General features: G+C 44.7%; 2 protein-coding genes and 2 non-coding genes across 4 annotated transcripts in view; 3 read left to right on the top strand and 1 right to left on the bottom strand.

Annotated features, from left to right (window-relative positions):
* Positions 1–1,551: 1,551 nt before the first annotated feature.
* Rps3 (ribosomal protein S3) lies at positions 1,552–6,925 on the top strand. Its single transcript, XM_010603307.1, has 7 exons — positions 1,552–1,637; positions 2,893–3,023; positions 3,299–3,392; positions 3,768–3,862; positions 5,551–5,738; positions 6,186–6,382; positions 6,853–6,925. The coding sequence occupies exons 1-6, from the start codon at positions 1,608–1,610 to the stop codon at positions 6,377–6,379; spliced, it is 732 nt and encodes a 243-aa protein (XP_010601609.1). The 5' UTR covers positions 1,552–1,607; the 3' UTR covers positions 6,380–6,382; positions 6,853–6,925.
* LOC117286437 lies at positions 2,469–2,615 on the top strand. Its single transcript, XR_004517606.1, has one exon. It is a non-coding gene; the product is annotated as a small nucleolar RNA SNORD15 (small nucleolar RNA).
* On the top strand, positions 5,943–6,088 carry LOC117286436. Its single transcript, XR_004517605.1, has one exon. It is a non-coding gene; the product is annotated as a small nucleolar RNA SNORD15 (small nucleolar RNA).
* An 8,202-nt stretch (positions 6,926–15,127) lies between the features above and the next one.
* The window catches only part of Klhl35 (kelch like family member 35), an 8,575-nt gene continuing 964 nt past the window's right edge, over positions 15,128–22,738 (bottom strand). Inside the window, exons 2-7 of the mRNA XM_010603345.2 lie at positions 22,516–22,737; positions 20,741–20,925; positions 19,639–19,757; positions 18,812–19,000; positions 16,910–17,098; positions 15,128–15,976 (exon numbers count right to left, since the gene is read on the bottom strand). Coding sequence (XP_010601647.1) covers positions 15,788–15,976; positions 16,910–17,098; positions 18,812–19,000; positions 19,639–19,757; positions 20,741–20,925; positions 22,516–22,737 — 1,093 coding nt within the window. The 3' untranslated portion in view covers positions 15,128–15,787. The remainder of the gene's footprint in view (positions 15,977–16,909; positions 17,099–18,811; positions 19,001–19,638; positions 19,758–20,740; positions 20,926–22,515; position 22,738) is intronic.

The raw sequence follows: 22,738 nt of genomic DNA on the forward strand, positions 1-22,738 counted from the left end.
TGCTTTTTTCCTTTGCCCTGGGCCCTCTGCTCAGCTTTCCCAGAACTCTGAATTCCATGACCATAGGACAGCTCACATTGTGTCAGAATTGTTTCAGAGGTGGAGTTCAGTGAAGCTGCAAGGAACAGTGTTCCAGTGGCACAGTGCAAAACTCCTTTTACCTATCAGGAAAGAAGAGTGCTGCTGTGGGAAACCATGGGGACACTGCTTCACCAGCTCTTTCATTATTTTCATTATTCAGTACTGGGGATGGAACCCAGGGCCTTTGCACTGTGCTACATCCCCAGATTTTAAATTTTTTAAATTTCGAGACAGGGTCTCACTAAATTACTAAGTTGCCCAGGATGGACTTGCCCATGTGCAACCACGCCCATCTAGCAAAGTATAATTGTAACCCCTCAGTGATGTCTACCTATATGTGTGTGCACTGTCTAATTCTTTCCACTTATCTGTATGTTTGGAAATTTTTGTAAGAAGAATGGAAAAATTTCAAGATAACAAAGTTGGAGTACATGAATCACTACTTTGACTTTGACACTTTTGGGGGGGTAATTATTTTTGATACAGTTTTTAATGGATTTTATAAAATCGAGGTAGGACCGGGCATGGGTGATGCCCAATCTCAGCACTTGTAAGGCTGAGGCGGGAGGATTATTGCGTGTTCAAGGCCAGCCTGGGCTACATAGTGTGTCCAAGGCCAGGCTAAACTACACAGCAAGACTCTTTCTCAAAAAAAAAAAAAAGCAAGAGATAACAGCCAGCCAAGTTGCTCAAGCAACTTATAAAACCAGCAGTAAGCAAGGCTGAGGAGGAGGATCGCAAATTGGAGCCAAGAGCAACTGAATGAGAACTTGCCTCAATAAAAATAGGATGTAGTTCAGTGTGAAGACCTTGGGTTCAATCCTCAGTACGGGGCGCGGGTTGTTGTTGTTGGTGGTGGTGGTGGTAGTGAGGTAGAGGTAAATGAATTAAGAATGTAAAGTACACCCCCAAAATATTAAGTATATTAATGGTGCTACCTAAATCAATTCCACTGAGGGCTTTCAGACTATTTTCTTCTTTTTTGTAACGGGGAATGAACTCAGGACTTTGCGCTTATGAGGCAGCAGGTGGCACCACTGAGCTAAACCCTCGGGCCCTTCTTTCTTTCTTTTTGTACCGGGGGTTGAACTCAGGACCTTGAGTTTACGAGGCAGACGCAGTGACACTGAGCTAAATCCCCAGCGCATCAGCCTGTTTTTATTTTTGCTGCTGTATGAACTTATACCTGTAATATCTTTTTTTTGTTTTGTTTTGTTTTTTGAGACAAAGTAGTCCAGACTAGCCTCAGACTTTGTATGCAATTTTTGTCCCTATGCCTCACTTTGCTTGTTTCTAAACGGTGAGACTAAGACTCCAAGCTCTCTTTCAATTCTCGTTGTGCCTAGAGAGATCTCCTTCACCATACGATTCCCCGCCCCAAAAGCCTTTACATAAAACTACATTTCCCAAGAGCGAGCGCCAATAGGCGCCGATGTCGCGCAGTACTTCGTAATTCCTCCGCGCCCTTTATACTCATTTCCGCCGACAAGCCACTTCCTTTCTTTTCGGGGGCGCGCGGTGGCAAGATGGCGGTACAGATTTCCAAAAAGAGGAAGGTGAGCCTATGGGCCCGAAACCCAGAGAACTGCGGCGCCGTTCGGGGCCAGAGCTTCTCGAGGGTGCTACGGCGAGACCTGAAGCTCCGTGCCTTGCGCCAGGGAAATGTTAAAGCGTAGAGTTCTTGGGCGCCGCGGATGGCGATGGATTAAGTGCGAGGCCCGCGCCTGGCGAGCACAGTATCGCCGTGGAAAGGGGTGTATGAAGCTGTCCGGTTCCGCCTTATTTATTCTGGTGAAGGCAGTTGGAAGCATTCCCTAATTAACACAGTCAAGTACACGTGTAGTATGAGGCTTGAGCCATCAGAGTCTATTAACATGGCTTGGGAAGGGGGAGTGCAGCCTTTGACTTCCGAGGCCTCAGGTGATTGCATGCTCCTCTGGGGAAGAAGCTTTTTCGGTTTTAGCTGCTTGTTATTCCGTGGGAGAGAACTGTGTAGAAGATATCAGCTTTATTTTATTTCTTTAAGAGCAGAAAAAACTTAACTGAATTTCTAAGATAAAAGGGAGACTGGAAGGTGGGTTGCCCTGAAAATACTAACTTTAAAAAATAGTTTGTCATTTTGTGTGTGTGTATGTGTGTATCTCGGTGTTCTTAACAGGACTTGAGCTAGAATTTGCCAACCCAGTCCACAGGAACATTACGGCAAAATAACTGGGATTCTTGTGATTGTCTAATAATCTGAAGGTTGTATTTACAAGTGAGAATGGTCTATTCTTTCATTCTGGTTCTTTGACAAGTTATATTGTCTTTTTGTACTAAGCGAAGTGTCAATGTGCCTCTTTAGAGTAGCTTTTCGTATGGCATGTGTAAATAAAAAAATGTAAACCCTTCAATGAAGAGATGATGACGAGTCTGACTTGGAAGCCTTATCTTTGCCCATGTGGCCTTACTCTGTGCTGCGTTCTGTGACACAGTTAAGAGTCCTGGTTGAAGAAACTTCCTAAAGATGACCTAGAGGCATTTGTCTGAGAAGGGTTGCTGCATTCCTGTTGGAATGGGTATTGGAGCAATTGGTGGGATTGTTGGAGGTGTCATGAGTTTTAATGAGGTATGGGGGGGGGAGTAAGTCTGCAGGATTGTCCCCTTTTTTGTTTGTTGTAGTTTTTGAGACTGTCTCACTAGGTGGTCTCTAACTGGTGAACTCTTGATCTTCCTGCCTCAGGCTCATGAGTGCTGGGATTACAGGTTTGTGCCACTACACCAGTTCCGAGTCTTATTTTTGAACTTTTTGTTTTGTTTTATTTCGGTTAGTTTGTCGCAGATGGCATCTTCAAAGCTGAACTGAATGAGTTTCTTACTCGGGAGCTGGCTGAAGATGGCTATTCTGGAGTTGAAGTCCGAGTCACACCAACCAGGACAGAAATCATTATCTTAGCCACCAGGTAAAAATTCACTTAACTAGCCATTGCCTGTAATTGTTGTATATACTAAAGTGATTTATTGTGTATAAACTTGAGGGGACAGATGTCAGGAATCTGGCCTTGGTGAAAGTAGTTGTTTTTAAAAAGTTGTTTCAAAGTTTTATCATAGTTCCTGTAATCTAAATTTCATACTTTGTGGCAGATGAATGAGATTTTGCTACTATCTTAAAAGCGAGATTTAAAGTTATACCTAGGATTTTGTGAGAATCATGAATTGTCCCATTCTCTCATCCCAGGACGCAGAATGTTCTTGGTGAGAAGGGACGAAGGATCCGAGAACTGACTGCTGTAGTTCAGAAGAGATTTGGCTTTCCTGAAGGCAGTGTAGAGGTGAGTAGTCCTAGATTTTGTCAGAGATCATTGTGGATTTGGAAGTGGCTCCTTTGAATGGGACTTCTAAAGGCCCTTGACATAACCTTGGACATTTTAATTGTTTCTTCATAGCAGTGAGGTAAGGATGGATTGGTATTTTGTTGAAATTCTTTGAAGTAGTGGGCCTAATTTTTGTAAGCCTGTTCAATTCCTGTTTGAGGATTTTACATAGAACCAGTTGGCTACCGCACCGGTGTATAGCTGTAGCAGTACCTGGGGTGAGTAGTTTAGGCTGTGTCAGTTACTGTGTGCCACGTAATATGCTTGTGATGATTGCGCTGGATATTGAAAAGAGTGGTAAAGGTTAACAGATGTGCCTTGGTTTCTTTAAAGCTTTATGCTGAAAAAGTGGCGACGAGAGGTCTGTGTGCCATTGCCCAGGCAGAATCTCTGCGTTACAAACTCCTAGGAGGGCTTGCTGTGCGGAGGTAAGTGTTCTGAGACTTGACGGTTACACATTTTTTTGTGTGGAACAAAATAAATGGTGTGTCTACCAAGTTGTTAATTTGGCAAATAGATGCTTCTTGGCAAAATTATCTGTTCTCTGAGGTTTATAACAATAAGATACTGTGCCTGCTGAATTGATAGACTAACAAGACTAATGAAAAAGATAAAAACAAAGTGATCAGTGTTACAATGGAAAAATGTTCTGGGTACTTGAGAGTAGAATAAAAAACTGCAGGCCTCCTTAGATTTTAGAAAGGTCCCTGTGGTGAATTGGCAGTAGGAATACTTCAGCTCGTTACTGGGCTTGTGTTACTGTATCTATAGGCAGTAGACCTGCTTTAGCTCTTGTGGGATATCACAAAATTTAAAACAGAACAAGTTAAAAATTGTTCAGATGCATTCACTTGTGTTGAGCTGTAGGAAGGTTGTCTTGGTGTAGGGGTGAATAGTGTAAGCAAGGACATGTAAAAAAGGCTGCTGACCTTGAGTGCTGGTGCCATTACCTAAAACAGTGATACTCAAAAGTTTAGCAAGGTCCCATGTTCAATCCCTGAAAAAAAAAAAGTTTGTCTTCAGGGGCTAGCATCACTGCCATCACCTAAACTGTTTCTGCCCAAAACCCATTGAATGGGAAACTAGAGATGTGGCCCAACAGTCTGATTTTTGCACTCAAAACTAGTTTGATTTAGAAATTGTGAGACCTGAGAAAATTGGTAAACTTCTGGCCCTTGAGTCATTATACCACCTCTCTAGTTGTAAAGTTTGAATTAAATGAGAATGTCAAAGGGCAGGGAGGTGGTTAGCTATCCAGTTGATAACTTCCAGGATGTAAACTAATAAATGAGTTGGGTGATGGAGTATGATGCTTTAAACATTAGCAGCTATGTAGGCCTAAATGTTTTCCCAGCACTCTTTGTTGTTTTTGTTTGTTTTGTTTTGTTTTGTTTTGTTTGAGACAGGGTCTCACTGTGTAGTTGAGACTGACCTGGAACTCACTATGTAGCCCAGGCTGGTCTTGAACTCACAGTGATTCTCCTGCCTCAGCCTCCCAAGTACTGGGATTACAGGCGTGCACCACCACTTTTAAGGTAATGGGGATCCTAGGAGTCAGGGGTTTTTGTTTGTTTGTTTTTATGTTTTGTTTTGTATTTAACAGGAGATCTAACTCAAGGCCTTGTGCTTGCCAGGCAGACACTGCACCACTGAGATACATCCCTGGCCATTGTTTTTTTATTACTTTAACTTTTTGAGTGATTATTTTTGGGGTTTGGTTTTTTTGGTTTGTTTTTAAGACAAGGTCTTGCCATGTAGTCCAGGCTGGCCTTTAATTCCCTGTGTAGCCCAGGCTAGCCTTGAATTTATGGTGATCTTCCTGTCTCAGGCTCCTGAGTGCTGGGATTATGGGTGTGCACTACATCACCTGGCTTTCTGAGGTGATTCTGATAGGCAGCCAAGGTTGGGAAACACTTGATTAGGAGGAACTTGGCATCATTTCCTTGGAGAAATTAGTTTAAATTTGAGTAGGACAGGGATAGAAGAGAATTGCCATTTCTTGAGCACAAGTCTGATCAAGTTGGTACTCACTAAGGGATCGCTGAAAACTGAAAACCAGGTATTATTTTTGTTCTTAAGCTTGGGGAATAACACAGGTGGATCCTTTATTCTAAAGGGCCTGCTATGGTGTGCTGCGATTCATCATGGAGAGTGGAGCCAAAGGCTGTGAGGTTGTGGTGTCTGGAAAACTCCGAGGACAGAGGGCTAAGTCCATGAAATTTGTGGATGGCCTGATGATCCACAGCGGGGACCCTGTTAACTACTATGTTGACACTGCCGTGCGCCATGTGCTGCTCAGACAGGGTGAGCATCTGGGAATGCTTGGGGTGGAGGACATTAACAGTTAGTTGTGGTTTTCCATAAGTACGTCAGTGTTTGGAGAAATGTACCTCGGAAGTAGCTAAGCATGTTTGCATTGCTTGGATTTATTGATTGAGCTGCATGGGCAAGAAGTTTGTTGAGATAGATTGATGGATGGCTTGCCCTTGCTTTAGCCATCTGTGTACCCTTCGGTGATGACATGATGACGAGTCAGAAAGGTCACGTCTTGCTCTTGGTCCTTGTCAGTGCCATGTTCTGTGGTGCTGCGCGTGGGTTCCTTTTGCAAAGGTGTCCTGCTTATTGATTGATTTAGAGGCATTTGTCTGAGAAGGGACCAGATCCAGTAGTGCTCTGGTAAACTACTGTTCTCTTCATCCTCTTGTGTGGAGCAGCTGATGAAACCCCTGCTATGTCCTAACTGTCTTCTAGGTGTGCTGGGTATCAAAGTAAAGATCATGCTACCCTGGGATCCAAGTGGTAAGATTGGCCCCAAGAAGCCTCTGCCTGACCATGTGAGCATTGTGGAACCCAAAGATGAGATCCTGCCCACCACTCCTATCTCTGAACAGAAGGGTGGGAAGCCAGAGCCACCTGCCATGCCCCAGCCAGTCCCTACAGCATAACAGGTTTGTCTACAGGAGTTGTTTCTTTTTACTTTGTTAATGCTGGGATTCCATGCCGCTAATAAGTGCTTGGTGGTGAATAAAACTGGATTCCACTTGCTTTACACAGGAAAATACAAGTTGGAATTGAGGCCCATGATTCTTTTGCTTGCCTTTGTACTAACGTCTTTTGGGCAGGGGGGTCCTTTTACTCTGTTTAAAATCATTTTCCTTTGTCACCTTTCCTTAATTTGTTCAGACTTTCAGGCCACTCTTGCTAGTTATTATTCAGTCCTTTTGTATGTAGCTCCCTTGAAACAGTGAAACCAAGCCTCCAGTACCCAATACATCTGAGGTTGTTGGTTTGGTTCTCTATTGTATTTTATTAATCTTACATGGATCCCAAGAGGGATTGTATATGTATCCATTGTTATATGAACGATCTTGATACTCAGGTGAAGTTTCTCTTACTGTTGTGTTTTATTTGGTTTTAGGACATCCTTGGCAGCAGTATCTGAAAATGGAGGCTGCTGTGTAAAGACATTTAATAAATCTTGTAAAAAGACATAAGGCGTATTTGGACTATCTCTTCGGTGTTGAATATGTGTTTTGTTGGCCTTTGCAGCATTGCTTACCCACTTTGTTTAAAATAAACTTATGATATTTGCAAGGGCCAGAAATGGAAGGCCCGAGCAGAGAAAACCAGAAAAATACCTGTGGGATGGTGAAGGCTGATGGTAAGGTAGCACATCAGTTTTCCTGAAGTTCAGAATTAATAGGATTAGAAGAGGGATTTGGTTTTGGTGGCTGAGGATTGAGCCCATTGCTCTGTTCTGAGCTGCAGTCCCACCCTGTGTAAGGATATGTTTGTTTTTAATCCTTAACATCCCTCAAGTATAAAGGGAATATGCCTGTCTTATTGTGCTTAAAGTTGTTATTAGTATCTACATTCCTAAGCCTATAATATTAGCCATTATGCTCTGGAAAACTTTTTTTGGTGGGGGGAAACTTTTTTGGTTTTTTGGGAATCAAACTTCAGGCCCTTGAGTTCGTAAGGCAGGCAGTGGTCTGGAGAACTTAACGGCAGTGTAAATCACCTAGTTTAGTAGAGCACACCTGTAATCCTTGAACTCAGGAGGCTGAGGCAGGAGGATCCCCACAAATGCAAGGCCAGCCTGAATTACAAGACAAGACCCTGTCTCAAAAGCAAATTAATCTAGTTTTTTGTTTTTTGGTTTTTTTTTTTCTGCCATAATGTTTGAAATATTTGTTACCAAGGTACATATTTTGTAAGAAATTGGATGCTCTTAATTTATGTATGTGGAACCAGTGAAGGACAGATTGGCTTGAAAGTCCTACAACACTCGTTAAAACATTCTGATTGGTCATAGGACTTGGTAAGGACAGCTGTCATGGGCCTGGGAGGCCAATAGGTGGCTGTACCACCTAGCAGTGATGCCATCTGCCTGGTGACAAATACCCTTGCTCTGCAGACTGCCTGGTCTTTGGTTATTTGGTTGTCTTGACTAGACTGATATGCACCAGGGTAGACACAGTAAATTGTGTTTGTACTTTTTTGCACATGGTAAGGGGCCTAATATTTGAGAGAATGGATTATGTTGGAAACGCTTAAGTATCCATGCTTTCCCATTACCCTGTTTTAAATGCAGCATAAAATTTGTCATTGTAGCCATTTTAAGTGTGTATTTCTTTAGTTAATACATTCAGTATCATGTAGTGGATCTGTACAACTTGTCTTGCAGGCATGTCCTTCCTTTTTAAAAGAGACTTTCTTGTCTGCAGGCTTTATCTGTTGGTAAGGGATTTGTTCCAGAACCCCGAGGATACCAGTCCTCAGATGGCTCAAGTTTCATAAAATGACGTGGTGGTATTGCACATAATCTGTGCACATCCTCCCATGCATTTAAAATTATCTCGTGTCAGTACAGATCCAAATGTAAAAAATAAAACTAATTCCATTTTAGAGGCTGAGGCAGGAAAATTGTGAGTTTGAGACCATTGGAGTCTACATAGTTCAAGCCCAGTCTATATAACAAGACTCAGAAAAGCTGGGGGTTGTGGTACACACTGTTACTCCAGCACTCAGCGATTGAAACAAGAATCACAGGTTTTAGCCTAGCATGGGCAACTTAGTCTCTCTCAAAGAGCTGGAAGTATACAGTGTAAAGGTTAAGGATTCATTTCTCAGTTCTAACCCCCACCACCACCACAAATTTCCATTTGTGGCTGATTGAATCCATAGACCCTTCAGGGGGAGTAGTAGACTCATCTGAATTTTCTAACCACTGGCATATTTAATGTGTTAGTGATCTATTACTGGGCTCAGTGTGAGTTACTTGATTTATAATACCTTGTGGCTAGGAGCTAAACCTGAAAATGTAAAAATACATTCTCTAGTATTGCTTCTAACTGGAGTGATAACTGGGAAGTGTTGACAGATAGATACGTGTGTTGGGCCTTGCACTTGCTAGACCTAGTGCTCTACTGTGGAGCAGCATCTGCAACCCTTAGTTTTTTTAAATTCTTTTGGTTTGGATCAGGGTCTTGCTAAACTACCTAGGCTGGCCTCATGCTTGACCTCCTAAATGGCGGAATTATAGGCATGCTCTTCCAGTCCCTGGCTTCATCCCAATACTTCTGAACTTGTTAAAATATGCAGTAGTTTACTTTTTTTCTCCCCAGTCCTGGTGGTTGAACCCAGAGCCTATTACTGAGCTATACACTTGCCAAGACAGGTTTATTTGTAGTGAAACTAATTTGAGCAGAGTACATGTTGGAAAAGAAGACAGTTGAGGTCATCTAAAGGTCCTAGGCTATTGGTAGAGTCAGCTATAGGTCTTCATTGTATATATGTTCAGATCATTAAGATTGTAGCATTGCTGACAAATTGGAATCTCAGAGCCAGGCATGGTATACACCTGTAACCCCAGCACTTGGGAGACAGGATCATCAGGCGTCTGAGGCTAGCTTGAACTACATAGTGAGACCCTATCTTAAAAAAATTGGGACCTCAGGAGCTGGAAGCTGATGGGCTTGTCCATGAGGCAAGGAGAAAACACCTAGAAGTATGAGATCTTGGCCAAAGACCTAGAGGGCAGGAGAGGATTGGGAACCAAAATAACACCATCGGTGTAGAGAAGCACAGAATTGTAGGGGAAAGGTTTGGGAAGGGCCAGAGGAAGTGATAATCTGTGGAACCTGTTCTTCACCTATGATCTCATCCCCAGTGGGAAGTGCAAGAAATTTCAGCCACAGACCCCAGTTTACCACCTCTATTGAGCCAGTCCACACTCCTGGCTGGGAAATGAGACAGCCAGAGGCCATGAAGGATGAAGATACCTTTCCCTGCATGGTGCTTTGTTGCTCACCAGTGTGTGTTCTGTGTTGCTAATCTCTGCACACTGTATACAGTTGATAGCTCAGGTCAAGCCAGTATGGATTTACAACCCATCCACAACTTCATGTATAAGCAGGCCATGTCAGTTCCATCTCTGCCTCATGTCCTGTGTAGAGTTCTAGCACAGTGCCTGACTCAGCAAGTTCTGTATATGTGTTAGCCTTTTCTACCACAACAGATCCTTAATGCAGGGATCCATGCGGGCAGAAATCTGATGACTTGATTTTCTGAAAGCTTTACTGGTAACCTGCTGTTGAACAGAAACCTCACCAATAACACAAACGGCCAGTTTTGACACATAGTTTGTGTTATATGTATTATATATGGTGAACAGTATATACCCAAACTGAAATCACTTTGTACTACACAGTAAAGCAGTTAGTGGAGACCAAAGTTTTTATTGCTGGTAGAGACCCCAGGGCCTTACACTGAGCTAAATCCCCAGCCAGTTTTTATTTTGAGCCAGTCCCACTGAGCTCAGATTCCCAGGCCTGGCTTGAATCTGTGACCCTCTGCTTTAGTCTCCCACAGTGCTGGAACTATAGGTTTGTTCCCCCAGGGCCAGCAGTAATGATTTGATGTTGTAATTTTACATTTGTATTTCTCTACTGAATTGTACCATGTACAGTCTTTTTATAAGAGTTATGTATTTATAGTAAATGATAAAATGGGTGATATTTTATGCATTCATGGCATACCGAATTGTTCTGTACTTCTAGGCTATACAGTTCATTTGTGAGCTTTTTTCAAATTGTCAAGCTTTTTAAAAAAATCCATGTATAAGTGGCTTCGTGCAATTAAAACCTAGGTCAAGGGTCAGCTGTATGTAGCATGCATACCTTCTTGGATATCATTAATAGCTGACCGTGTGGTAATGGCTTTTCCTCATCCTTACTGCAGGGGTCCTGACCACAGGAGCTCTCCTTTCTGCTTGTACTGGAGGGTAGACATGGACTTAAGCCATTTACTGAGCCTTTTTCCAGTTTCTGTCTCGTTACTGTTCTGAGCTCCAGTGTTGGCTCTGTCTGTATATTTTAAATGTAGAATCTGCCAACATAGGCAGAAAAATATTTAACACTGAGGGTCAATGTTTTCAATCTCAAAAATTACTTTCTTACTACTTGCTTCCTCTGGGATGTATTTTGATGTACCAAACTTTTCTGTTATTAATCGAGGCTACATTTACAACATAAGCAGCAGGATAATGGTAAGAATCGGATAATTGTTATACTCCCTGAGCTGCTGTAGGGCAAATTCCATTACTAACCACAATTGACAGCAGTCTACCAGGGGAATAGGGTTTGAGTATTTTCAAGACATTCACTTCTGCCTTGAGAGCAAGTAATGTGAGACAGTAGGTTGGGAATTACTTGACTTCATTTTAGCCCCACTTCTGAAATTTAAATGAAATCACTCCTCTGCTGATCAGCCCCAAATTATACTAACAGCTCGGCCTTGCCAGATGCTGCTGGGCCTTTGTCCACTGAGTAGGAAGTGCCACTTTGATAGCTTAACCTGCCCTCACTGGTGGATCACCCACTGCTGCCCCCGTGAGCAGCCTGTGCCTGCAGCCTTTTCCTTGGTAAGCCATAGAAACGTCCTTTGCTAAATTGCCTAGAGAGGGCAGAACTCCCCTGATCTTCAAGAGTGTTTTTGCCTTTCGAAGGGAAGGGAGTATAGGCACAGCATAGGCCTGCTTTCCTCCTAGGAGGGTCCACAGGAGATGGATCTTTTGCTCATTGTTTTCCCCCAACATACCAGGAAAACAGCAAGATTCACTGGGCAAAATGGACACCCCCTTTTGTGTTTGAATCATTTTATGAGTAATTTACAGAGTTAATAAAGTAGAACACGTATTCAAACAGGTGTTCAAAAGTTAAGGAAAAGTATTCAGTGTTTAATAAGTACTAATCACATAACCAAGTATACTAAAAACTATAGGATTTACCTTTTAAATTCATCTTTTTTTTTTTTTTTTTTGGTACTGGGAATTGAACTCGGCCTTGTGTTTGCCAGGCAGGCACTGTGCTGCTGAGTTTTAAATGGGTGAATTTTATCTCCATAAGGTTGTCAGTCTATGAAAATACATGTGTGAATACATAAATTAAAACAGCAGTCTCCTTGATTGAAGGTAACATACACCCAAAATAAGCACTGTCCCTTGAATGTAATAAAATATTCAACTGCCATGCACAGAGCTGCAACATACTCATCTCTTACCTGATTCCAGCTTTTAAATACACCCCTAATAGGCTCCAGTGTAGGAGCTTGTGCAGGGGCTTGTGATTTTTGTTTTTTATTCACTTCCATTATCAACAGAATACTTCTGAAAATTTTAGTGACTAATTTTGTTGAGATGCCAGCCATTGTCTTTACTCCATAATTATGTCATTTAATTCTTAGATTTACAAAGGTAATTACAATGACCAATCCATAGATTTTTTTTTTTTTTTTTTTAACTGGGAATTGAACTAAGGACCTTGTGCTTGTGAGGCAGGCAGGCAGCACCACTGAGCTAAATCCCCCACCCAACCAATCCATAGATTAGAGCATTTTTATCCTCAATCACCTTTGTGCACAGCATGTCCCTACCTGCAAACTGTCATACATGGTGTTGCCTAAACACCATACAGATAAAAGAATATTGTCACCCTTTAGCAAAAGAAGATCCACATTTTTTTTTGCTTTGTGACTGCATTCATTTCCACACTTGTCTGGTAAGTGAAATGATCTCTATATCAGTTTGTGTTTTCCTTTGTCATGGGTGAAAAATTAGAAACTTGAAATTTTTTTTTTTAAGAACTATTGACATGTCTGGCATGTTAATTAGTGCCACCAAAGTTTAAATTCTTAATTGATGTTTCCAGACTTCTGAAAGATGATAGAATACTTTGGGAAATACAACAGGGAAACTGAAGAATGATGTAATAGATGGTCTGTTTGATGACTGTCTTGCATCTGGGCAACACAGACATTCTTGGTTTTCTTAGTTTTGTCTTGCATAGTTGGAAGATACTGAAAGGAAGTAATTTTTTGGTTTGTTTTTTGAGACAGGGTCTCACTATATAGTTCAGACTGACCTGGAACTTTCTATGTAGCCCATGCTGGTCTCAAACTCACAGTGATCCTCCTGTCTCAGCCTCCCGAGTGCTGGGATTACAGACGTGCGCCACCACGCCTGGCTGAAAGGAAGTAATTTTTAGGGTGGTATAGTGGAAGTTGTTCTAGGTAGAGGAAAAATAAATTCATCAAGATTTCAAAATATGTTTTATATTTATGAAAGAATCCAGCAAATACATTGGTAATTGCAAGATAGAGTGATTTTCACTCTAAAGATATAAGTAAATTTTCTCATTGTCTTTTGAAAGACTACTAAGGAATCATAGCTGTAAAATACTCAGTTCTTAAAAACTCAGAAAATATTCTCAAAACTAGGTTCAGGTCTGTGTCTTCTGATACACTATGAATTAAGCCTCTGTTCTCAGCTGGGAGGATGGCAAACCTGTGGCTTAGGGGTCTGTGCTCAGGGTGTGGCTTCCTGGAGAATAACTGGCCATCCCATTCAGGAGACGGTTTGGAGTTCCAAGGGGCAGTGGACTAGAAGCCAAGGGGGCACTTCATAGTAGTCCTGTCTTACCAGTCATCTCAGGAGATTAGGATGCATGGGTGTTACTTTGCCTTATGTTTCAGTGAGCTTCCCTCATTGAGGATTTCACATTCTGCCAGCTGGACTGTCCCATTGCCACCCCATGGGACAGTCATGCATATAGTACCAAACTGCCATACCTCTTCTACCAAGTGAGAGTCAACCAGTGGTGAGGATTAAGAATTATGTCCCTGGGGCTAGGGATGTAGCTCAGGGGTTCCACTGCCTGCCTGGCAAATGCAAGGACCCGAGTTCTATCCCCGGTACCAAAAAAAAAAAAAAATCTGTCCCTGTCATGAATCTGTTACACCGTCTCTCCCTGCAGCCAGCTGGAGACCCCTAAGGTTAGGGATATATCCCGTCAGGCTAGGGTTTCGCATGTTGGAAATGATGGTAGCATCTACATATCTGCTGGCCTGAATAGTCAGCTTAGCCAAGCTAGGGTGAGGCAAATGGAGATGGCAGGCTTTAGAGGTGGCTGGGAGTCATGACTGAATCCTGGCACTGCCACTGCTTACCATCCCAGTGACCCTAAACAGGAAACTGCATAACTCTGAGTCTTCATTTATGAGGGTAGAGGCATATGACAGTAGTGGCCTACCTCACAGGTATTAAGAGATACAAATCAGGAAATTTGATTTAGTGTACTCAGCAAGTGGCCTTATTTCACACACTGAGGGACACAGGTAACGCTGACACCTTCCCTACCTTAAGGGCATCCTGTGAGTGTCAGGAGATTACAGGTGTCACATAGAAGGAACTGGCTATATGCTGGGTGACAGAAGAAAGGGGCAGTGGATAAGAAAGGGGCACAACAAAAGTGGGCAGCTCGGATGTAGGGCATCAGGTGTGCCCAAGCAGACAGGAAAAAGCATCTGCACAAAAGAGCACTGGGGACACAGCTGGCGCAGACATGTCCAGCCCAGATGAGATAGCCATGTCCTAGGGAAAAAAGCTTGCCCTGAATGTGTCCCCAACTTTTTCCTGTGTAGGAAAGTAATCTGGTGCCTTCTTTGCTTTGTCCTGCATGTACCCATGGGATGGGATAGCCAGGTTCAGAGGGGTTGGGCTTCCTCCCACCTCTCTCCCTCTGCTGCCATTATCAGCTGTGTCCAGATGGTCACAGGCTCCCTAATCTGGGATAATCGATGGGTTGTAGTTCAGCTGGGACCTGGGCCTTTGTGCCTGGCTCTGATGGGCCAGCCCCAGCTGGAGAGACCATGCAGACAGGGCCCTGGGGCTTTGAAAGATGGGGAGGGCCATGGTGCTGGCCTTGGGTTGGGAAGAGATGAGGAGCAGATGAGACTCCTCTTCAAAAGACAATCTGAGTGCAAATGAGTGGACTCCTGCAGATGGGTTAGGCCACAGCAGGCCTGAATGGCTCAACCTCAGAATCTGATGTGTTTTGATCCCTTTCTTTTGAACTCACCCCTTCCTATATAGTTTTGTCATTGTCCCTGGAGCCCCAGGCTACACCAAGTGTTTATTAATGGCATCTCTGGCTTCTCATTGATGTTGGAGATCTGGCAGGTCTAGATACACAGCCAGGGTGGCTAGGTTTTTAGAGACTTATGGCTCTGTCACACTCTACCCAGCATGAAATAATTCAGTTTTTTTTAAAAAAAAAAAAGTCCAAATTGCTCTTTGAAAGTAAATGAGGTGGGCTGGGGATTTAGCTCAGTGGTTCTGCCACCTGCCTATCAAGCACAAGGTCCCAAGTTCTATCCCTGGTACCAAAAAAAAGAAAGAAAGTAAATGAGGTAATGGGCATGGTATGGTTGAATGTTGGTGTCCCTCCCAAATTTCTATGTTGGTACCTAACATGATGTGGCAGTATTAAAAGGCAAGGCCACACAAAACACACACACACACACACACACACACAAGGGAGGCTTTTGGGAGGAAGTGATTAAGCTATTTCAGAAATGAGGGTAGAGCCCTTATAAATAAGATTCATAACTTACAGAAGGCTGAAGGGAGCTGCCTTGCTTCCTTCTGCCAAGTGGGGGACACAGCAAAAAACACTGTTAACAAAGCATAGCCCTTACCCACTGATTTGGGACTGTCAAGCTTCTAGAATTATAAAAAATAAATTTCTGTTCATAAATCACTTAGTCTAAGGTATTTTGTTACAGCAGCCCACACAGAGACTATGATGGTAGGAAAGTGTCTGTGAACATTAAAAGCTGGGAGCAGATACTGAGGATTGGCTTCTCCAGGAAAACGGGGCCTGAGCTGGGATACAGACCCAAAGTTTGAGCAAGGTTTTATTTCTACAGGAAAAGGGGGCAATAAGTTAAGGGGCTGTTTTCAGGAAGAGGGGAGCAGAATGGTGTGCTTCAGGTCTCCCTATCTCCTGTCTTAGTCACCTGCCCAGGCTCTGGACAATGGTGACACAGCCATGGGAACTGGTGCAGCGCTGCAGGGATGGCTGGGCCTCCACCTGCCCACTGCTGGGGTCAAAGGTGAAGACTCTATTGGTGCTCTCCCCATGATCATCCCGCCCACCAAGGATGTGGACCTTCCCGTCACATACAGTCACTCCGCAGCTCTCCTGAAGGGACAAACAGAAAGGCACATCAACTCCGTGGTCCAGCCGGTATCCTAGCTGGCCACACCAGTTAGCAAAACCTTGTCTTACAGGCTACAGGCAGGCAGTCTGGATGGCAGGGAGCAGGGATTAGATGGACCTGAGGTTAAACTCTAGCTTGACCCTTTAATAAATGGATAGTCCCCTAGAAGTCATTTATATGCTCTGGGCCTTAAGTCTGCTTATCTGCCAAGTATGAAGGATAACAGTACCTTCTTCACAGGGTTTTCATCACAGCTGATGATAGGGTTAAGTATGTAAAACATTGTACATAGTGTCTGAAATAGACTACTTTTGGTTTTAGTTAAAAGGCTGAATCTATAATGCCTGGGAAGTAGTTAGCATACATTTAACAATAATGATGCCTACTGCCCCTATCTTAGGATCTCAGGCTCAAAAGCCAGAAATCTCAGCCCCTTAGGATCACTGAACTTCAGAACTGGCAGAGAACCCCAGTCCAACCACCTACTCTCTCTGGGGTAAGTCAAGGTAAGGGAGGAAAGGACTGTAGGGGCCAGAGAGTGGAGCACCTGAGCTCCCTGTCTGCCCGCACTGGGTGGAACTGAGAAATACAGCAAGGTCCTTCCCCACCATCAAATGCACAGTAGGCTACCACAGGGTGGCCTTTAGGGAAGGAGAAACTGCAAACCCCCACTCAAGGCTACAGCACTTGGGATTCTAGGTTCTGCCTTAATATGGCCTAATGGGTGGCCTTGGGGCAACCTCTCTAAGGCCAATTATCATTAAGGACAAAGCTAGAGAACTATGTAAAGTCTGCTAGCATTAAGTCATTTTTGCAAGACTCTCTCCTGCCAAAATTCAGGGCCTTAGAGTAGGTTCAAGATCCTAAAAGGACCAGGGCCAGGGCCAGGGCCAGGTCCTGGAGCCTGCACTTACCACAGGGCTAGGGAGGACAGCTGCTTCCCCCCAGACATCTGTGCCAGGGTCATAGGTGAAGATTTTGTTCATGAGGCCCCCCACCACATAGATGGTGTCCTCAAGGGAGACAGCCTCAAGACACCGCTGTGAGAAGGGTGCTGGTGAACGAAAGCTCCACTGGTCTTCCTTGGGGTCAAAGCACTGCACCTGCGGGCAGGAAGGTGGTGGTAAAGCCTGATCCCCAGCTGCTGTACTGCCCATGCCTTGCGTCCTCTTTCCCCTGAGACATCCAATATCACCAGTGTCTGAGCTAGCGCCTGGGACAGAGAGGAGACCAACCGACCCTGCCCTGAGGTGCTCTTAGCCTAGGTTCTGTTTTTTTGTCTCCAGCCTCTAGACACCTTTTGTAAAAAAAAAAAACCCTCATTTTTAAAGGTCCAGCTCAAATGCTGGCCCATTTTAAAGCCTTTCCTGGTGTTTCCACCCCTCCCTCCCCACTGCAAGAATAGTCTCTCCTTTGATAAGAGGATCATAGAGTTACTTCATGTGAGATTAATCTTGGAGCACATCATAGCAATCTGGGAGTGCTATGTGACCCGGAACATGGAGGTGCTGTCTGGATGTCCCCCACCAAGATGTGTTCCTGGCTGCATGCTGTGGGGTCATGACTCCATTCCAGCTGAGATGTAGTTAATACAGGTGTCCACAGGCCTCTAGGCTCATGGGTGTTTATGATGCCCTGAGCCCTTTCTGAGGGTGCTTGCCTTGCTTGGCTGCATGCTCACCTTTGTTCCCTGCTTCAGTTATTTCCTTGGAGACTGCCCCCCTCCCCAGAATGGCCTATAACAGATCAGTCCTATGTGGGATGGTGGGAAATGGGACCCCTACCACTGGTGGCCTGCATCCAGCTCCAGGACGGTTGGCTGAAGGAATGAGGTCAGGGGGTAAGGAGGGGTGAAGAATCCTAATTTGGGAAAGATCTGGGCCCTAGGATCACAAGCAGGGAAGAGGGAAGAAGCTGCCATGAAGATTAATTTTTATTTATAAAATCTTAATTGTCTAATGAGATAACAGACTACAGTTCATCTACCCAGTGTAATATCACAGATACTGAAATGATTGCTGCGAAGTTCTAAATGTGTAGAAAGTGCCTATAAATGAGAATATAAAGCAGGATACAAAATTTTAAAGCAAAAACGTACAGTTAAAAAGCTGGGCATGATAATGCATGCTTATACTCCCAGCACTGGGGAGGCTGAGGCAGGAGGTATCTGTGATTTCAAGGCCAGCCTGAACTACAAAGTGAGACCTTGTCTCAAAAAAAAAAAAAAGTGGAAATCAGTTCAGTGGAATCCTGAAAGGCAATGCACCAAAACGTTTATAATAGTTATCCTTAGATGGTGGAAGTATGGAGTCTATGGGTGAATTTTTTCTTTCTAAATTTTAAAAAATTAGCATTTTTTGAATGGAGGAAAAACTTTAATCTTACCCCTTCCCTCACTTAATTTTAAAAGTCTAACCTGGAACTCACTATGTAGCCCAGGCTGGTCTTGAACTCCCAGCGATCCTCCTGCCTCAGCCTCCCGAGTGCTGGGATTACAGGCATGCGCCACCACGCCCAGCTTAATTTTAAAAGTCTGTGAGACCCATATGGATGGCACTGACCCAAACATGGTAGTCTGGAAGTCCTGTTGGCCCACTGTGTGAACTTAAGGCCATTTTCTCTGAACTCATTTCCTTGCCTGAAACCTGGGGGTGACTCTTTGGTGCTGATGATGGGAATAAAGAAAAAGGAAGGGAGGGAGGAAGGGAAGGAAGGAAGAAAAAAACCCAAGAAATCGCCCAGGTCTACACCGAGCACACAGATAGCTGTTTCTCAGCAGCCTCCATTGCCCCCTCTGCACCCCAGGCCTTGCCCACCTTGTTGGTGTTAACGCCATCCTGACTTGCACCCCCAATCACGAAGAGCTGGCCTGTGCTGGGTGCCACCGCCGCAGAACTCACAGCCTCCAGCAGGGGTGCAGTGGCAGCCCAGGTGTTGGAGAAGGGGTCATAGCGCTCCACACTGCTCAGCCGCCTCAGGCCATCGAAGCCGCCCACCGCAAACAGCTGCAGGTGAGGACACAAGCAGGGGCGCTGGGAGTCAGAGACATAGGCAACTCCTTGGCACCTTTGCTTCAGTCTGCAAGCAAAGTATCCCCACACTAGGTTGGGGACCAAACCCACCCAGGGAGCATTCCAGCATGCCACACCTGGGTGGTCACCACCCAGTTACAGTATCTCCCTTAGCTGCTTCCTCTGCTTAGTCAGAGATAGAGGCCAGTCTCTAAAATGAGTACTGAATGTGGATTAAATCTGCAAATACCTGCATTAACCTGATGGTTAATAACAGCCAGTAGTTTTTATTAAGGGTTTATCACCCCACTTAATTGATTCTAAGAAACACTTTGTGTTGCTGAATTCAGGATGTAGTTCACAAAGATAATTCTTTGTCCTGAGTGGCACTGAAGATTCAAACCCAGACTATTTGGCCCCAGAGCCCACACTCTTAACCACTACTAGTCTGTAGTAGGCCATAATAGTAATGGCTGTTATTGTTAGTATTAGCATTATTATATCATCTTGGTAAGGTCTTTTTGGGCCTCAAATTCCTTCTTACAAAGATAGGGTGTAAAAGGGACTTCCCCAGGTCAGATCTGCCATAAACCTGTGCCTTGGATCCTGGGCAGTGGCTGTTGTTTACCTACCTGCCCCTGCACTGCTGCCATCTTGTGTCTCCACCTGCCCTTGTGTAGTGAGGCTACCTTGATCCAGGTGTGCAGATGGGAGCGAAACATCCACACATCCCGGCTGTTGATGTGGCCTCCTAGAAAGAGAGATAGAAGAAGGAGGAGGAGGAAGGGAGCGGGGAGCTGTTGTCCCCAGACCCTCTTGCTATCACCAGCACACCCAAAGAAGCCAGACACAGGCTCTAAATCCAAAGGTGGAGTTAAGAACAGAGATGACTTTTGCTTGAGTTGGTTTAAGACTGGGCCTGTGACCCAGCCACTACTTTGAATGAGGGAAAATAAGTATCAGGGATTTTGAGGGACAGGGCTGCCAGCTTCAGGAAGGAGCTGATCTTCACTGGGTGTTTTGTGGGTATTGGTTCAGCGCTCAGGGAAAGGTATTGGTGCTTGAAGAAGTGGGGTGTCTACTATGATACAAATAAGTGCAAAGGGTACCCAAGTCAAGCATCAGGAATGTTCTGGGGTCAAAGGAAAGCAAAGCCATCATCTGCACAGGAATGAGGGAGGAATACAAGGTGACCAGTAATCCTATACTTCTGCTTCCACCTTCATGATTTCATTTCTGGACCCACCTCTTCATGAAGTATTGGGATTACTACAGTCAGGCATGGTGGCACATATCTGTAATCCAGCACTTAGGGGGCTGAGGCAGGGGAATTACTGGAAGTTGGAGGCCAGCCTAGGTTACATAGTGAGTTCAAGGACAGCCTGAACTACACAGACCCTGTCTCAAAAAAATTTTTATTAAATGAAATATCGGGATTACTATACACAGGTTTCATATAGGAAACCTGAGATCATTAATGATCTGAAGACCGTATAGTCTTTTGTCAAGGCAAAAACCAGAATCTTACACCCTGAAGTCCAATACTGGTGCTGCCGAAGGACACAACATACCACACCAGTAATTGGCTCTGCAAAACTATATACCACTTCAACCAATAACTGTTGGGGCTCAGAAGTCCCGCCCCTATCTAATTGGAGGGAAAAATAAACAGTGCGCCAGGGGTGGCGGTGATGAGCCAATCCCATGGGGCTCCTGCTGCGGCCCCACCCTCACCAGAAACGTAGACATCATTGCGAAGAGCACAGGCAGCGAACTCCGAACGTGTGTAACCAGGCAAATTGGGCAGAGGGGTCCAGCGCTGGCTCCCTGGGTGGTAGGCATCAGTGAAAGGCAGCTTCAAGAGACCTTTGCGGTCACAACCACCGATGACCACGATCACTTCAGCAAGATCCATGAATCTGATGTGGAGATAAACTTAATGCCTGATGCCACACCCATGTGGCCTTTTTTTTCACCCTCTTGATACTATACAATCTTGCTGCCCTTCCACATCCTTCTGGCCAACCTACCCCAACTGTATCGCTTCCAAACCTCTGCTTACTTATATAAGGTCACTAATTTTTACTCCATTCTATATACGTCTAAGTTACAGAAAAAAGAACCCACCCCCCAGTACTGGGGATCAAACTCAGGACTTTGCATTTGCTAGGCAGGTACGGTACCACTGAGCTAATTCCCAGCCCAGAGAAAAGAATTTTTTAAAAAGCCCTTACCTAGAAAAATCACCTTGTTTGGGGCTGGGGATTTAGCTCAGTAGCACCGTGCTTGCCTCACAAGTGCAAGGTCCTGAGTTCGATCCTGGGTACCAAAAAACAAAACAACAACAAAAAACCCACCTCGTTTAATTCTTATTTGCATTCTATTAGGTAGGTCCTATTACCCCTTTTACAGAGGTGAAAACAGGCTCACAGATCATGGCTTGCTTAAAATCATGCCCAGGAATCTTCCCCCTTTCTCGTAGGCAAGCCCTCTACCATTAAGCTGCATGTCCCCCCACTCTTTTGGAAAGTTTTTTTTTGTTTTTGTTTTGTTTTGTTTTGGTATCGGAGATCAAACTTAGGACCTTGCACTTGAGAGGCAGGCAGTGGCACCACTAAGTCCCCAGCTTCCTTTGTTTTTATTTTTCATTTTTGTTCTTGCTAAATCAACCAGGTTGCCTTGAACATTTGATCCTCCTGCCTCAGCTTTCCCACTAGCTGGGATTTGGTCATGCTCAGTTTTTGTCTGATCCATCAACCCTCTTCATGGCATTTTTCTGACCTCCATCACCAAATGCTAATTCTGCTGCCTCCCTTCTATATGTTACCTAAAGCCATCCATTAATCTTTAATTCCTCTGGACAGGGCTATTCATCCTCTCTGTAAAGCATCCCACACACCCTCCAGTCTTCTGACCTCACCAGATTCTCCAAACCTTTTAGCCAGCAGTTTTAGTTTCCTTGATAAATAGCATATTCTTCGTCCCAGGTTCTGTGATTAGTGTCAGAGATACAGTGGCTAAGACAGTGTCATCTCTGTCTTCTGTTCCTGGGGGATGATGACCAATTTGGACTATCCCACTCATTGTTTGCATCTCGAGTTCCAGGGGTGGAAAAGTCGTCTCATGTCTCCCAATACCCCTTCCTAATTATCTCCCTCACTAGTCTGTGAGCTCCCAGAGCGCAGGAGTTTACAAATCACTCACTCCAGGACCTGCACAGAGTAAGCACTCAAATTATAGATAACAGGCCAGGGGGCCGAGGATTTAGCTCAGTGGTGCCGCCGCCTGCCTCGAAAGCACAAGGTCCTGAGTTCTATCCTCGGTACCCTCCCCCCAAATTATAGATAACTGTGAGAGAGGGACCTTGCGCCAGGTGTGGAATCTCTCAAGGGCAGGAAGGACTCCCAGGACTGAATTTCATTCAAGAGGTGCAACTAAGCAAATCAAGGGATGGAGACCGGGTGGGTGGATGGTTGCAGAACTGCAGGGCTGGTGGAGGGCGGCTGTACCTCCTCGGCCGGGCCCGCAATGCACAGGCCTCTCGACCCAGGATGAAGCAGGCCCGGGCCTCGAGCAGCAGGGGACGGCACTCGCCGCAGGCCTGCAGCAGCTCATCAGCCTCCACCTTCTCCAGGAAGTATACCGGTGCCAGCAGTGGCAAGCGCACGTGCTCCAGAAGGCGCCTCAGCTGCCCCCGGCGGGCTGGCGCGTCGTGGCGCACCCAGCGCAAGG

Source organism: Fukomys damarensis, unplaced genomic scaffold, assembly GCF_012274545.1.
Source record: "Fukomys damarensis isolate Sample0158 unplaced genomic scaffold, DMR_v1.0_HiC HiC_scaffold_16, whole genome shotgun sequence".
NCBI lineage: Eukaryota > Metazoa > Chordata > Mammalia > Rodentia > Bathyergidae > Fukomys > Fukomys damarensis.

Bases quoted from the DNA above. Each gene is read 5' to 3' on its own strand.
- Rps3 (XM_010603307.1), top strand. From the start codon at position 1,608: ATGGCGGTACAGATTTCCAAAAAGAGGAAG. The intron at 3,024-3,298 runs GTAAAAATTCAC...CTCTCATCCCAG, and splicing joins ATCATTATCTTAGCCACCAG to GACGCAGAATGTTCTTGGTG. The intron at 3,863-5,550 runs GTAAGTGTTCTG...TTTATTCTAAAG, and splicing joins GGAGGGCTTGCTGTGCGGAG to GGCCTGCTATGGTGTGCTGC.